At 40.7% G+C, this 15,984-nt stretch overlaps 1 protein-coding gene across 7 annotated transcripts in view; it reads left to right on the forward strand.

The window, feature by feature from the left end:
• The window catches only part of WDR27 (WD repeat domain 27), a 103,132-nt gene that overhangs the window by 30,432 nt on the left and 56,716 nt on the right, over positions 1-15,984 (forward strand). For 3 of the 7 annotated variants that reach the window (XM_085575445.1, XM_085575446.1, XM_077782100.2), the window contains exon 22: positions 12,228-12,330. In XM_085575445.1, the coding sequence (XP_085431571.1) occupies positions 12,228-12,330 (103 nt within the window). Of the gene's footprint in view, positions 1-883; positions 2,917-12,227; positions 12,331-15,984 lie in introns of those variants that run through there. The other 4 variants (XR_014953826.1, XR_014953827.1, XM_085575448.1 and 1 more) reach the window with 4 other exon arrangements.

Below are 15,984 nucleotides of genomic sequence, written 5' to 3' on the forward strand. Positions count from 1 at the left end.
TTTTCTATTTGGGCTTAATGAGCCTTTCATTTACTTCCATCTTTATGTGGTAAGAATACATTAAGTCTATAGGGGGCATATGTGTTCTTTTCAAAATCATTGCTGTATTACCTTCGCTCAATGCCAGAAAGTAATGAAACTAGAGACTACTGGGGTTGGAATATGTTACCTTCTTATGTTTTTCTAATAAGCTGCTCAAACGGTGTTGCTGAAGAGTAATGAAAAAGTAGAAAGCTTTTCACAGATCACTTATCTGTCTCTTTGTTTCTAAGTACTAATATAAGTAAAGTCAGTGAATGGTAAAATAGTTAAAGTGTAAAATCTGGGCAATCAATTAAATGAATATGTCTTGAGAAGAAGGAACAAATTTATGTATGTTCTTGCTGTATGTTTCATTTGGCTAGGTTAGTGTATTCTAGTGTCTGCTGTGTTCTATTAGCCAAGCTTCAAAACGTAGTTCAAGTCCTTAATGACAGATATTTTAAGGATGCTTGTGAGGTGCTATGTATATGTGTGTTTGTTACACATTACAGTGATCAGCAGTATTAACTTTTGTGGAGAAGCAATAGAAATAAACCTTGTTTTTCACTTGTTAGCAATTTTCAAGGAAAAAAATAAAAACAAACCACACTTTTAAAAATGAAATTTTCTGCCATTGCTCAGACTGAGTCTTATAGAGACTGAGTCTTCTATAATTTAAAATCTGTTCCTAAATTCTCAAAAGGAGTAAAAAGGTTCAATTTTTCCTATGTGTTCACCAGGTGTTTTTCACATAAATTTTAAATGTCTAAATTTGGAAATGTCTGAACTTGGAACAAGTATCTGCTGAAGTGTTACGTCTACTATAGTTACACAGACTGAACACTTATTTTTTTGTTCATAGGTTTTGTCCAATCAAATCCAGTCCATCCCTTGCACTGTTGAATACTTACAGGAGAGATTAGCTCCTAAACAACCTTATGGTGGGCCAGTACCTTTAATCTCTTGATGATGTTGATTTGTAAAGTTGGTGCATCAACAACTATTTCCAGTTCCTCTGGAATGATCTCTTTGTTTCTGCTTTGGGTTTGCCAGAATAGAGTTTGTTTAGTGAAATCTTTGTCCAGTATTCTTGCAATATAGCAAAGGTAAGTCCACCTTCTCATTTATACTGTTTGCAGTGCTGTGGATAGTAACACTAACTCCAAGATCTCCACTTTGTTTGTTGATTTTTGTTCTAAATGTCTTCCCTAGATGTCCACAGTGAAAATTGTTTTGCTTTTCTTTAATCTGTTTGTTGCACTTGAGAATCTATCCATTGTTACTTTATAAAAATTCTGTAAAGTACAAAATTTTGATTAAATAAGGGGGAAAAAATCCCTTCAGTGCAGTGCTCTTCAATGCTGCTGTTGAAAGCTTGGAAAATAATTTGCAGAATAACTGCACATTTTCCTTGGACTCTTAGGGGGCTTTTTTATTCAGTTTCTTTGATAGTTCCTCTTCATATGACATACATTTCTTTTCTCACAGTTGACTAAAGAATCATAGCAGGATGTTCTGGTTTCTTTTTTGATCTTCATAGATTAAATCTTCAAACAGGTTGACCTGGCCTATAGCTTTATAAGCTTTGAATATAGTGATATTTTTGCTTTGAGGTCTACCAAAATTTTGCAACCAACCAAACCCAACCTGTGTTATCAAACTACATTTTTTTTTTTCCCCCCAGGGAAAATTCATTTAACTTTTCTTATGTTCTTGAGTTTGAAGTTATTTTGCAACTTCAATTTTCATTGTCTTTTCTGGATAAAGCTGTGAATTTGTCTGTCTCCTCTTTCACTATTGATGATCTGGAAGCATTCCAAGATTCCTTCAGAGAGTGCCAAAACATCTCATGGGTTCCTCTGAAGGTGGTACAAGAAAAGACATGTTTACTTTCTGATGTCAGCCAACCTCATACAGCCAGGTCATCTTGCCAATAAATGAGGGAATCTTGGACACTGCTAGTGGATTTTGAATTTACTCAGACTCCTGCTCCATTTGCTTTGAAATGCATGGATTTGTAAAGCTTCATCGGAAGGCTCTGAATCTTTATTAGAGTTCTCCTGTATTCTCCTCATTTATGACTAAAGCTAAGAAAAGCTCCAGATTATCTACAAAACAGACTTGGGAATAAACAAGCAAGGAATATAGTTTTTCTTGGAAGAAGAAAACTATGGCTACTCTTCTTCAGGTTAGGATAATGAACTATGAGACATTATGCTTTAGAGTAATATAATGACCTTTGACCAACTTCCAAGATATTATGAAGGCCATTTATTGTCTAAAAGAATGACTACTTGGAGAACAAGTAAAATTACTTTCTCTTGTGTCCAAGGTGAAAGCAATGAACACAAGAGTTAGGCTGAGATGCTGTGGAAATCTGAATGACATTATAATCATCAGGTTCAGGATTCCCATAAAAGACTCTTAGGCATTTAATGATCAGGAGATACAAAAAGTTAATACATTCTTGCATTTTTGAAGGAGTTGAAGTGTCTTTGTGATGAAAACTTGTAGACTCGCTCATCTGTAAGACACAAGGAACTTTACTATCCTTTCTCACACTGCTGTGTGTATAAAGTGTATTTTGGAGACATTGCTGCTCTTTCTGAAGTCAGGAATCTAGCATTGATTTATACTCAGCCATACCTGTTGTCTCCACAGTAGATAGGGACAGGCGAACGGAAGATTTCGGGATGTGACGGAAAGAAAGACCCCTTCCCCCTCTCACCCTGCAACATGTTATCCATTTACCCCAAAGAATGTAACCACACCTAACCCAGTAGTTTTCCACTCCTGACTAACCCTAGAGACCCTACCAACCCCCCCTGACGTAGCACAGTCCCCCAAGACTATTTAAACCCATGAGATAAGATAATAAATGCTTTCGACCGTCCACCACACTGGTGCCTGCGTGTGTCGTTGGCCCGAGTGGCCCAGGGGAGACTGGGCTGCCGTGCTGTTCCTTGAAACCAGGTCGCCTTGCCTTCCCCTGAAGGCAACATAACTGGTGCCGAAGCCCGGGAATAATTCGCTCGGGTAGCGGGTGTCGCCTGGACAAGAGCAGCGGCCGGACCGGTGGAACCGTGTTCTCGGCAAGGGAGACGTCCCAGGACCCGCGATCATCATGGATGCCATCGCCAGGGTCGTAAGTGAGGTTCATAAGCAATGGGGAATTGAGTGTAAGCTCAAAGACTTTTATCTTGCTATAGCAAGGCTGCTTGAGCTTGGGGCAATTGAACGCCCTGTGGATGTTTTGCATCCGGAGATATGGGAAAAATGCACAGCCGCGCTGGCCGAGGACACGAAATCCTCAGGCAGCGGCAAATACCTTAAGGCGTGGGGAAAAGTAGAGAAAGCCCTGCGCAGAGCAATAGAAGAGCAAGAGACATGGAGCGCAGCGCGTACGTGTTTATTGGTTACACCCAAGCTAGGGGTAGGAGCGGCAACGCAAACTACCCCTGAGGGCGATCCGCCCGGGAGCGGGGATCCGGGGGGGCCCGGCGCGTCGCCCCCCTCCCCGGGCGGGGGCCCGGGACCCCCCGCGGAAACCTCCCAAAAATCCGCGGCTTCCCCATCCGCCCCGCCACCGCCGGTCGATGACCCGGTACCGGAGGTGCAGCAGCGCGCAGAGTTCTTTTGGCAGGGACTGGCGGGGGAAGCCAGAGCCGCGGGAGCCGCGGCTCGGGAGGAGATCTTGCCCACGCCGCCTCCATACGCCTTTGAAAATGGCGCCGGCAGCCAAGGGGAGGGGCGGGGCGCGGGCAGTCTCGGCGCAAAGAGCCCAGAGGCGCAGAGTTTCGCTAATGCGCGTGTGCGGGAGAAAGAGGAGGAGAGCAGCAGAGGGCTCGGAGCCAATCGGCAGCCGCGCCTGACGCTGCCACCATATAAGGGAGAAACACCCCCCTGCAGGAGGCAGGGCGAGCCCGGGGGGCGGCAGCGGCGCCACCCCCGGGGGGAGGAGCGGGGTCGGAGCCGCACAAAACGGCACCGAGCCCCGGAAGTGCGCTGGCATTCGACTTCCGACTCTGAGTCCGGCAGCAGCTCCGGCAGCTCGGAAGAGCTGCCGGGAGCCGGCTGGGACTCTGAGACGAAGAGAATAGAGCCAATGCAATTTAAAACAAAACCAAGTAAAGCTTTAAGCCGCACCGAAAAGCAGCCACAATACAAACCAGCCCAGTTTACCGACTGGGGAGAAATAAAAATAGCCTGCGCTGAGCTGTCCCCAGCTGGCATGGCAGCCCGCCGCGGCGCCTCCACCCCAAGCACGCCCGAGAGGAGCCTGTTTGGGGCTGCGGGAGGAAGGGGCATCTGGCCAAGGAATGCAGGTCCCGGCCCCAGGGAAACGGGAGAGGGAGGGGGCGTGCGGGCTGCACCCAGCCTCCTCCCGCTGCAAATGCAAGGCAGCCCATCTATGCCAACCCCCAGTGGGACGGGGCGCCCTTATACCCCATACCCCCACGGGAGGCAGCCAGCTTCGTACCCTCGCCAGCGAATTTCGCAACACAGCCTGCGGTACCTTCGTACCCACTACCGCCGCAAACAGCGCCTGTGCCGCAGGGTCAGCAGGAGACGCCCCAGAACGGGACCCCTGGGTGGCCCTGGCCATGAAAATAGGGAAGGAGCCACCGAAGGTGTGGGGGACGTGCCGCCTTTATGGCAGTCAGGACCCCCATGTCATAGGGCTTCAGTTTTGAGCAGACACAGGAGCAGACTGCTCGATTTTTCCCCAAGCACTGTGGCCCCGACACTGGCAGTGCAAAGAAGTCCCCCCAGTGAACGGAGTAGGAGGGCCGTCCCGAGCTTGGAAAAGCACCCAATTAGTAGCCATAACGCTTCATACAAAAAAGGGACCAGAACAAACAGTAGCAATCCACCCCTACATTTTGCAAAACTCTCCACCCCTGATAGGAAGAGACATCCTTGCTATGTTAAGAGTCAAGATTACAAATTTATAATAAGGGCCACTGCCGTACACCCACTGCTGCCAATCAAACTGACTTAGAAATCACCAGACCCCGTATGGATCGAGCAGTGGCCCCTGTCAAAGCCTCGAATGGCAGCCTTGCTGGAACTGGTCGACCTCAAGCTGCAAAAGGGTCACATAGAACCCTCCACCAGCCCGTGGAACACCCCTGTGTTTATATACTAGAAGCTACCTTTCTAACCCTAAACGAAACCAAACCGAACCTGACTAACTCCTGTTGGCTTTGTTATGATGTTAAACCCCCTTTCTACGAAGGCATCGCTTTAGACACCCCCTTCAGTTACTCCACAGCCAGTGCCCCCCAGCAGTGCAGATGGGACACTCCCCGCAGAAAAATCACCCTGAGTCAAATCACAAGACAAGGCAAATGTTTTGGTAATGCAACTTTAGCAAAACAGAAAAGCAACTTCTGCACTAAAGTTGTCAAGCCCAACAGAAAGATCAGTAAGTGGGTGGTCCCATCCGCATCTGAGATGTGGGTTTACCAGCGATCCGGAGTGAGTCCTTGTGTGTTCCTTGCCAAATTTAATGACTCTATTAACTTCTGTGTCCAAGTTCTGATTGTTCCTAGGGTCCTATACCACTCAAATGAAGAAGTGTACCACCTTTTCGAAGAACCTGACAGACTGCACAAAAGAGAAATAATCACAGGTATAACTATCGCAATGCTGCTCGGCCTGGGAGCAGCTGGTACAGCCACAGGTGTCTCAGCCATTGCAACCCAACAGCACGGACTCTCTCAGCTGCAAATAACCATCGATGAAGACCTGCAGAAGATCGAGAAATCCATCTCCTATCTAGAGAAATCAGTCTCTTCGCTTTCAGAAGTAGTTTTACAGAATAGGCGAGGACTGGACCTCTTGTTCATGCAACAAGGAGAACTGTGTGCAGCTTTGAAAGAAGAATGCTGCTTTTATGCAGATCATACAAGAGTCGTTAAAGACTCCATGGCAGAACTCCGAGATAGACTGGCTCAAAGAAAGAGAGACAAGGAAACCCAGCAGAGCTGGTTCGAATCCTGGTTCAATCAATCACCTTGGCTCACCACTTTAATTTCTGCCCTGGTAGGTCCACTGGCAATACTGCTTTTAGCTGTTACCATAGGACCATGCCTGCTGAACAAGTTAGTCTCATTTGTTCAGGCCCGTCTAGAACGGGCGAACATTCTGTTTGTAGGCCAGCAACAAATGCTGTAAACCAAAAAGTGCAAACACAGTCAGCTGCAAAAAGCCTTCGAAACTCACCTTGCGAGATTTACTCAGGTTTACCAAAAACCCTTTTTTCCTTACCAAGTTACAAGTTTGTACCTCACTCCAGTGCCTATATCTACGACTACCTCATGTTACTTATGAAAAGGAGGGGGGAGATGTAGTAGATAGGGACAGGCGAACGGAAGATTTCGGGATGTGACGGAAAGAAAGACCCCTTCCCCCTCTCACCCTGCAACATGTTATCCATTTACCCCAAAGAATGTAACCACACCTAACCCAGTAGTTTTCCACTCCTGACTAACCCTAGAGACCCTACCAACCCCCCCTGACGTAGCACAGTCCCCCAAGACTATTTAAACCCATGAGATAAGATAATAAATGCTTTCGACCGTCCACCACACTGGTGCCTGCGTGTGTCGTTGGCCCGAGTGGCCCAGGGGAGACTGGGCTGCCGTGCTGTTCCTTGAAACCAGGTCGCCTTGCCTTCCCCTGAAGGCAACACTCCACCAATTAAATTTAATATCTCAGAAAAGTCTGGATTGGAATGACACAAGTTGCTGAGTCCTTTAAGCCACAGAGACCAGATAGATCAGAAAATTCCAATGCACTGAGCCTCCTTGTCTGCCAGTCCCACCTGTGTTTAGTGGTTATGCACATGAACATGCATGGCAATGAGATGTACTTTGGCATCCTAGTGCTGTAAAACCAATGCATAGAGAGAATGTAGAAACTTAGGAATTAATGAACATTCAATTCCCTTATGCAGTAAACTCATAACAGGAAGTATCAGGCTAGACTAAATACCAGTTGTTTTAATATGTTCATATATCACTTAAATTTCATATGACAGTCTTAAATTCTGCTTTACTAGTCTGAATCCTTTCTATTTCTCATTTCCTCCCACTTTTAGATTAGATAATTCTGTGCTTTAAATGTCCAGAAGAAAGGACATTTCATTAATTCTGTTAGGAGGAAACCATAAATTTATAGGGTTGCACCCTTCACTTCATTAAATGCATTTAGAATATTCACTAAACTCTTAGTAGCACCAGCTCACTAGCAAAGTTACATGAATACAGATAGTTTCATGACTGGATGATGAGAAAAATTGTGTGTCCCATTTTCTGGCTCTTGCATGAGCCATTTCAAGTAGTCCTCTCCCTCAAGAGAGGTTTTAGAATGTGAAGTAGTGTAAAATTTTCTTCTTCAAGGCAGATTTCAGATCCCCTATAAAGCTTTTAGGCACCAATGTGGACCTTCCTTGCTCATCAATAAATTATGGCTAAAGGCATCATGCCATAAAGCTTCATCCTTTTTGTGTCAGTAATTATGTGACGTGGCTTGACATCAGATTTTCAGGTGCATATTTACTCAAGTTACAAGATGCAGTGTGAGTATCCTTACTGCATGACTGGGGCTTAATTGCCCTGACCAGCCTTGGAATCCCACCCATGAACTCTGCTCCTGCTTCAGTCTGTAGAAGTCTGTAGAAATGAGCTGGTAGAAGACTTATGAAGTTCAGCAAGGGGAAGTGCAAAGTCCTCTTGGCACCAAATGCAACCCCCAGGCACCAATATATGATGAGTGGGCAATTAGATGGAAACCAGCTTTGCAAAAAAGGAGACGAAGATGAATGTGAGCCAGAAATGTGCCCTTGAGGCAAAGAAGGCTTATCCTGGGCTGTATCAGGAAGAGTGCTGCCAACAGGTTGTGGGTGGTGATACCTCTGCTCTGTTTAGCATTGGTGAAGCCACACTGGTTCTATGTGAGCAGTGAGGTTAGATAAGATGACCTCCAAAGTTGCCTAACAACCTCAGCCATTATGTCACTTTTTGATTCTATGAAAATAGCATTTTGGTTTTTTTACTTTCCACAGAAATGGTAGGGTGTTAGAAGCTTTCTGGGGGAGCTGATGTGATATTGAGTAAGAGAGCAAGGTGTATAATAACAGCTGAAATTGAAAATTAATTTGGAAGGCAGAAATAGACAGTTGTGCTATGCTGTCAGATGTGCTGTGCTTATTACCTACCCAGAAATGGAGAGAGCAGGGAAGGGTCTGTTCTAACCCTGGAGGTCTGGGATGCTGATATGTAGTGTGAGGAGGTAGATGTAGTAGGTGCTAGATGACTGTCACAGGTAATAAGAATAGCAGGGATGAAGTGTTAGGAAGAGCTCCCAACACCCAATCCACTAACACCTATGGTGGTAGGAACTGCCTGCCTCTGACTCACACTCTGAGTTTCACCTTCCTTCAGCCTCTGAACAAATCTGCCAATTGTATGAAGGTAGTATTAGACATTAAGGCAAAATCTCCAAATAGTGTTAGGATGCTGTGCCACTAGATCATAAGCTCCTCTGGCACCATATTTTAGCAGAATTCTTGCAGCCACAGGGAACTCATACTGTTTCTCACATTTGCACTTTGAGACCTTAGAGTCAGACATACAGTTAGAATTTTGAGATTTTTCAATTTGCATCTTCACTGTGAACTAGCTGCTTGACATCATCCTAAGCAAGATACAAATATACACATACTCAGAATTTGGTTACTTCTTGGATTCTTCAGAGATAAAGGTTTGCCTATGGTTTGCCTTTTTTTTTTTTCTTTTTTTTTCTTTTTTTTTTCTTTTTTTTTTTTTTTTCCCCTTGGAGCTTTTGAGTCTAGCTATCCAGATTCTGAGGGATAAAAGTGTCTGGAGCTCCTCCAAGTTTGGGGCTGGAGATGCATGAAAGTAGAGAGGATGGGGAACGCAGGGATGTGGTCCCTGCTGGATGCTATGGTAAAAACATTGGGAACTCCTATGTGAAGGGTTTGGTGTTTCAATTAAATGAAACCCATGTGTTCAGTACATCTAAGGTAGCTACTACTGCTGTCAAGTTATACTCACTCACATTTTGCAGAGCCTCAGTAGATCTGCTGGTACTGAAGGGGCTGTGAACAAATACCAGAGCTCTGGCACAAAGTAACAGAATACAAATGAAAGTGGTTTAAAAAAAAAAACAAAACAACAACTTTTGTTTGCAGTTTTGTTTTTTTTAATGCATCAAGTAGAATGAGATGGAATTCTTTGTGAGAGTATTCTTTTATTTATAAAGAGATACACATTCTTTCTCTTCCAAAGACAGAAGAAAATTGTATTTTTTTCCTAATAGTGTTCAAGTTTTTTGCAACATAAAAAGATACATATTTTGGAATGTAGACTAAAAGATGTACAATGAAGAACATAGGGAAAACTTGGCTCTTTGCTGTCCCATGCAATTACCAGATGTTTGTCATGGTAACCCCTGAAAAGCTCTGACCAGAAAAGCATTCTTAGGAGGCTGGAGAGCATGCCAGCTGGCCATGTAAAGCCTGCAATATCCAAAATAATTTGGATCACCACCTGTTGCTACTTAAAAAAATGCCTGAAAGAAGATAATGCCTAAAATAAGCTAAAATCATACACATAGTATCTATCTAATAATACTATGATTTTTTTTTGTCCACTTTTTCTTTCCCATTGCTGTGATACCTCTAAATATCTTGAGTTAATAGATTGAGTAACAAAATTTCTACTTAATTCTGTGGAAAGTTTAATTGGAATCAGTTTTTTTTAATGTCTTTTTAAGTAGGATTTTGAGGGGTTGGGGAAGTAGCTGAACTTGTAGTGGAACGTATATCCTGATATAATGGAAAAGTTGAACAAGAAAACAAGAAAATAGAATCCAGGGTATTGGTTATTACTGTGGCTGCACTAGCACAAGAAAAAGGGCACTACTCTATGACTGAGACATCGCGTTATATTGCTGTGGTATAGCAGAGAAAAGATCGGTGAAAACCTTGGAATCCTGTTAGTTCTTACATATCTGTTTATAGGTGAAACTTTTGAGTTATTGGTCACAAATACAGAGATGTTTCTTTTGAAAGGAAGTTTTTTGCAGCATTTAATTAGAAGGCTCTTCTGTGAAGAAGACCCCATTGAGGAAGTTATATTTTACAGGCCCTGACAATGAGGTCTTAAACACTTAGAAGTAGTCCTGATGACCAGTGCTCTACTTAAGGAAGAATGGTGAACCTGAAAACAGCTTTGGGAGGGACAGTGGATATGAATTTTGCTTATTTTTCTCATGAAGAAGTTTCTTTCACATGATACTGATGTATCTTACAAGATTAAAGAGAATTTTTTCCTTAAATTCTCTATAAGAAGTCACTCAGAAAAAAAAGTCTCCCTGAAATTTGCAAACAGTGCAACTGGGACTCAAGGCTAAGTTGTAGAAGTTTACACAATATATAATGTTGTGTGGAAGCCTCACTGAGGAGGAAAATGCTGAGGAGACTGAGGTAGATAGTATTCTCCTTTGCTGTAAATAGGAGGCTTGAACAGAGGCAGATTATTCAATAGACTAAATGTGGCCATTGGTTACTGAAAGTCTCTGAATATTCTTGTGAAAAAAATGAAGTTGAAAAATGTTTTTACAAAGTCACAGTAATTGGCTCTCTTCATAAGTTGCTTCTCTTGAACTGTAGTGTTCCCATAAGTTGGGTTATTTTAGCAGTTTCAGGATAGAACTTGTCTGAGGTGAAGTGTCTGGTTACTGTATGCTCAAAAAGTCTGTTAATATCAGTAGTTTTGTTATACAGAATATAGTAAAGTTCAGAGTTAGGCTCTATAAAGTGATGTCTTTTCATGCATTCAAAAGTGTCTCTTTTATGCTTTGAGAAGAGATAGCAATTAGATCAGTTACAAAGAATGTATTTGTTTCACCCGGGTGAATGAAACCAGCTTGGCATTTAGTGCATTCTTATGCATCCATGTGTGTCTACAACAGAGCAATATGGTATAAAAATTTAGAGCTATCGGTTCAGTTGATTGAATTTACATAGCTTCTGTGATTTCACTGGCCAGGAAAACATGTATAACACAGGAGTTGGCAGGAGATTTTACTATTTCAAATTTGTTCCTGGATCTAGCATGCATTAAAAAAAATATATATATGACATCTTCACTATGGTGAAGTATGTGAATTTGTTTTGTAAGAAGGGTAGGTTGACAGCATTCATAATAAAGACAAAAGAAGAATATAGGTTATTATAAGTCTATTTAAAAAAAATACTTCAAAGGTATAAAAACAGACTTCTGAAATGAGGTATACATATGTAAATGACAGCTCTGAATGGTGTTGAAACTTGTATTAAAATGTCTTAATATTGAGGAAAACGTGAAATAATTTGTTTTAACATTAGTTTTGTGCTGACTGCGAAGCTATCAGTTCTTTACAACCATGTGGTGCTTTTTAGGTGGATAATAATCTTCAACTCATTAAAATTTTTTAAATGGCCCAATTGTGCTCAACTATTTAAAACTTATTCTACATGAAAAGTAATAAATTAATTTATTGCATTAATTTAAAATCTATTCCTTCCTTTAGACTGTTTTAACACAGATAAGTTACATACTATTATATAACAGAGAGAGAGATTTTTCACTTTGGAATGTTTGGATATTATCTTTCTTGACTTACCATACACATTAAATGAATGTATGGAGTAGAAATATAAATAGACAACAAAGGTTAAATATTCAGATTTGGGTGTGAGAAAAGCAAGCGATTTTTGTCATGATTCCACATACTGCATCTTCATTTGATATGAATAACTTGAGGGAGATTTATAAATCTTCATGGAGCAGATTTTCACAACACCTTCCCCTTAGCTAACTGATAGGCATCAGAGCTCCTCCTTTCTAATTATTAATGATGTTTCTATCCCTGTAATCTAAACTAGGCCAAAGCATGGGTTTGGTCATTGTCCTGAGGCAATTTTTTCTGTTCATTTTATTTTTAGTCATTAACATTCTTTGTCTTCCTGTTCTGACAAAATTCTACTGCTGATATATTTAAAACTTGATTTGTGGATTTGCCTTAGTGAATTGGTAGACTAAGAAAAACATGATACCAGGAGGATTTCATGAAAATGGCAGTAAAAGACGTTATTTTTAGTTGGTATTAATAACACAGAAACTTCTCTGTAGGTGTGAACGTCGTTTTGAAGGGCACAGTAGCCGCTGCTATCCATGTGGAATTGCGGTGTCTCCCTGTGGACGCTTTATAGCCAGTGGATCAGATGACAAATATGTAAGTAGTTTTTGCTTATTTTCCTCCTAAACTACAGGAACTACTCATATTGTATCTTAAAAGAACGTTTTCAGAGCGTTCTAGGATTCATCTTAATGTGCATTACTGGAATCTATGGTACTTCCATATAGTTCTTTCACATGTAGCAGTTGCATATGATTCATAATTATTTTGTCTGAAAAATCCTAGAGCAGCTAAATCTTAGCACTCAAAATACCTGTTAGGAGATTTTTTCTGTAATAGTAGGTTTCCATAATATTTGACTCTGAATTGTCATGTGCCATCAAAGGTGAGGAGAATGGTGTTCCCTCTAGCACAGTTTTACGTGTCATATAGATATCTGTCCAGTAGGAACTCTGTAGCAAATACAAATTAATTTACTTAAGCTCCCAAATACAGGGTGATGAATCTTCTAGTATGGCTTTCTTATGAACCAATCAGCTGAATAAAACATGAGAAGTCATTCAACTGGAATTAGAAATTTTTGGACCCTTTGTGTGTATGTTTTCTCTCCAGACAGGTTCTCTTCTGAATCAATGTCAATATTTAAATTATTTAGAAATGAATCCCGAGTACACATGTATCGCTACCTTTTTGAGTTTTTAACTCAGTAATGCCTGCATTGTTGGCAGAATATTTGTCTTGCTGTTTGTGAAGAGATGGAAGATTGCTGACTTGTACTATATGCCTTTGAAACTGGTCTGAGGTTGGGTTCATTGCAAACACATCCTTTTAAAAAACAGCTGGGTAGGAATGCTGTTGAAATTTGTTTTAGGTATTTCTAGTTTAATCATCGGAACGTGACACCGAGTTCCTGGTCAACCTCAAATTCAGAATAAGAGGAATCTTCTGGCAAGTTTTGAAGTACTGGCTCAAATAATGTGTGAAGTTCAGAGATTTTATTGGCAGATTACAGTTTGGCAATTGGTGTTGTGTTCTTGACATTTTCATGATAAAATATATTTTTCAAGTTTTTGGTAAATAGCATTTCATAATGTAGCTTACAATAGAAAAGAAGGGCTTTTTGCTATGTCTTGGAAGAAATGCATATAATATTCATCTCAGGTCATGATATATATAATGTACTAAAATATTTATTTGAGGTTACTAATTAATCTTTTGAATTGTATAAAAATAGGTGCAGTCACAAGACCTTTTTGTCTTATCTTTTACACTAAGATATTTGTTTGGAATTAGTGCTGATTCAAGAAAAAGACAGCATGATTTTATCCTTCCTCCAAATTCTTGGCACATGGTGGGTCATCAAAGGAAGCTGAATAGCTGGCAAACATCCTGCTGCCATTGGCATGTGGTCCCTGGTGGGCACAGTGCCATTCAATACTTTTTAGTGTGGCTCCAGGGTTGGAATTTTGCATAATTTGCATCCTATGTCTATAGAGAACTTCCACTGTTCTTCTTGTCCCCTCAGGAAAACTGAGTCAAGTTTTGGACTCTTGCTTATACTGTTCTTTTAGGACAAAATGCAGTTTTGGGGCATTTTCTAGGAGGCTTCCCTTTAAAGTATTGAGGCTGGATATACTTTTGTGTGTCCTTTCAGTGCAGCATTCAAATTTCTGTTTCAAATAGTCCATTCTTATTTCTCAACTAATAGCATCCTGACAGATGGCTTAATGTGCAACTGGGACAGTTTTAATAGTATCAAGAAGTCTCATATTTCTGAAGATTATATGAATGAATGTCTGCTGGAATAAATTGTATAAAAAAGTTGGCAGTGTGGATACAGTTATCTCTAAAGAGAGCATTCTGGAAACAGGTTATGTACCTTTCCACTGAGAAGCAACTGCATTTTCATTCATCTTGGAGTTTACTTTATCAAGTGCTGTAGTTAACAAATGTGGTTGATTTTAAACCCAAAAGAGGCATAATTGGAATATAATTGAGAGATGTTGACCCTAAGCTGCCTTTTGTATTTCACAATATCTGAAGTATTTGACAGAGAAGAATATGTTGTCTACACATTAATAGCAAAATCACATTCCTACAGGACATGGAAACAGCAAACCAAAATGTTACTGTAAAAAAAGAGATAAAAATTCTGCCTGCCTTTTCTGTCTACCTACTTTGGAGGGTGTATGACTTATTCTATATAGGAGCTTGATGTAATTTGTTTGGCTGAAGTTGCCACGTGGTTTTATTTTAGTTGCTCTGGTGTGTGTTAGTGTGAGATTTGTACATACTGTAAATTGGGGTCGAAAGTGTTTCCTGATTACTCCAACTTCCGTAAGAAAACCTTTAACAAGACCTGTGTAGGACCTGACAGTCTGAAAAGCAAGTAACCAGAATGCTGGTTTTGGACTGTGATTGTCCTTTCTGTAATTAGTTGTACTAGAAAATATAAAATGGTAACACTTCTAATGTCAAACTTTCGTTTAACTGAATACACATAATATTGTAATTTCTAACCACTTTACAAGTGGACAGTCTCAGATTTCTTACTATCAATATTATCAAGGACATTGGACCTTAATATACCTTAATTTGGTTTAGATTTTAATTTTGCTGGAGTCTGTACCAAACTGTTTACCTAAAAATTTGTTGACTAAAGCAATTTTAGTGTAAAAAGACAAGAAATATCTGGACAATGTGAGATGCTACTTTTTATAATAAAAAGAGCTAATTTTCTTTCTGTGCTATGTAGTTCTAGTTAGCTGTTTTACTTTCTATATAGTTAGCCACTTAATATTTGTCTTTGAAGACCTTAGGGCTCTCTGACTAAATTCCAAGTTTCCAGAAATGAAGTAGGGAATGAAGAAATAAATATTTGACTCTTTAATTGCTTTTGTACTCATTCTTGCTACCTCTCTTTGAAATGTACACTCGAAGAGCCACATTTTGACCCTAGTGCTGAAATTGAATTTTCTAATATAAAACTCTGTCCATGCCAAATCTCAAAGCCTGTGTTCACACAGATTGACCCATATCACAAACTCAGAAGTTTTTCTCATAGCAGGTTGCTGCATGATTAACAAAAATACATGGGTAATGGATGACATTCTCTTCCCTTCTTTTTTACACTTTTCAACAAAGTCTAGGATTTTGCTTACAACACTGTCTTCGAAACATTTTAAATCCAAGATTAAATTTATGCCTTCCTACTGTGAAGGCAACAAAGCTTGAAGCAGTAGCTCATAGGGCAGTATCATTAAAAGGAGTATCAGGAGACACAGGATAAAACAATTTGATTCTTATACATAGCATCAGTCTAATAACCACTTGTGAGCCTCTGAATATTAACCTTCATACAAAATTGGTTTTAGAATATGTTCTCATTTTGCAAGTGATACTGGTCTGGGGGCAAATCCAAAGAATTTTGCAAACCTGTGAGTGGTGGCTGGATGCAAACCCAGACCTGATATTTTTTGCAGGCTGAGTGATTTTCAGATTCAAGATTCTGCATCAGACATAACACAAACTGTAGAAATTGTTTGTAGATGACACCTTAGTTTAAGTAGCTACAGAGATTGATATTACAAATAAAATATCTGTGTGCTGCTGAGGAATATACTGTAATGTTTTACTAACAGAAAAATACATTTGGGAGTTGGGCTGCCAGCATTCTTTTGTTCTGTACATCTACCTTGCAGTGCACTACTTCCTAATGTAATCATTGCCAGGAAGATTGTATTTCTCAGC

The sequence above is a fragment of the Lonchura striata genome, chromosome 3 (assembly GCF_050655825.1).
Source record: "Lonchura striata isolate lonStrDom1 chromosome 3, ASM5065582v1, whole genome shotgun sequence".
NCBI lineage: Eukaryota > Metazoa > Chordata > Aves > Passeriformes > Estrildidae > Lonchura > Lonchura striata.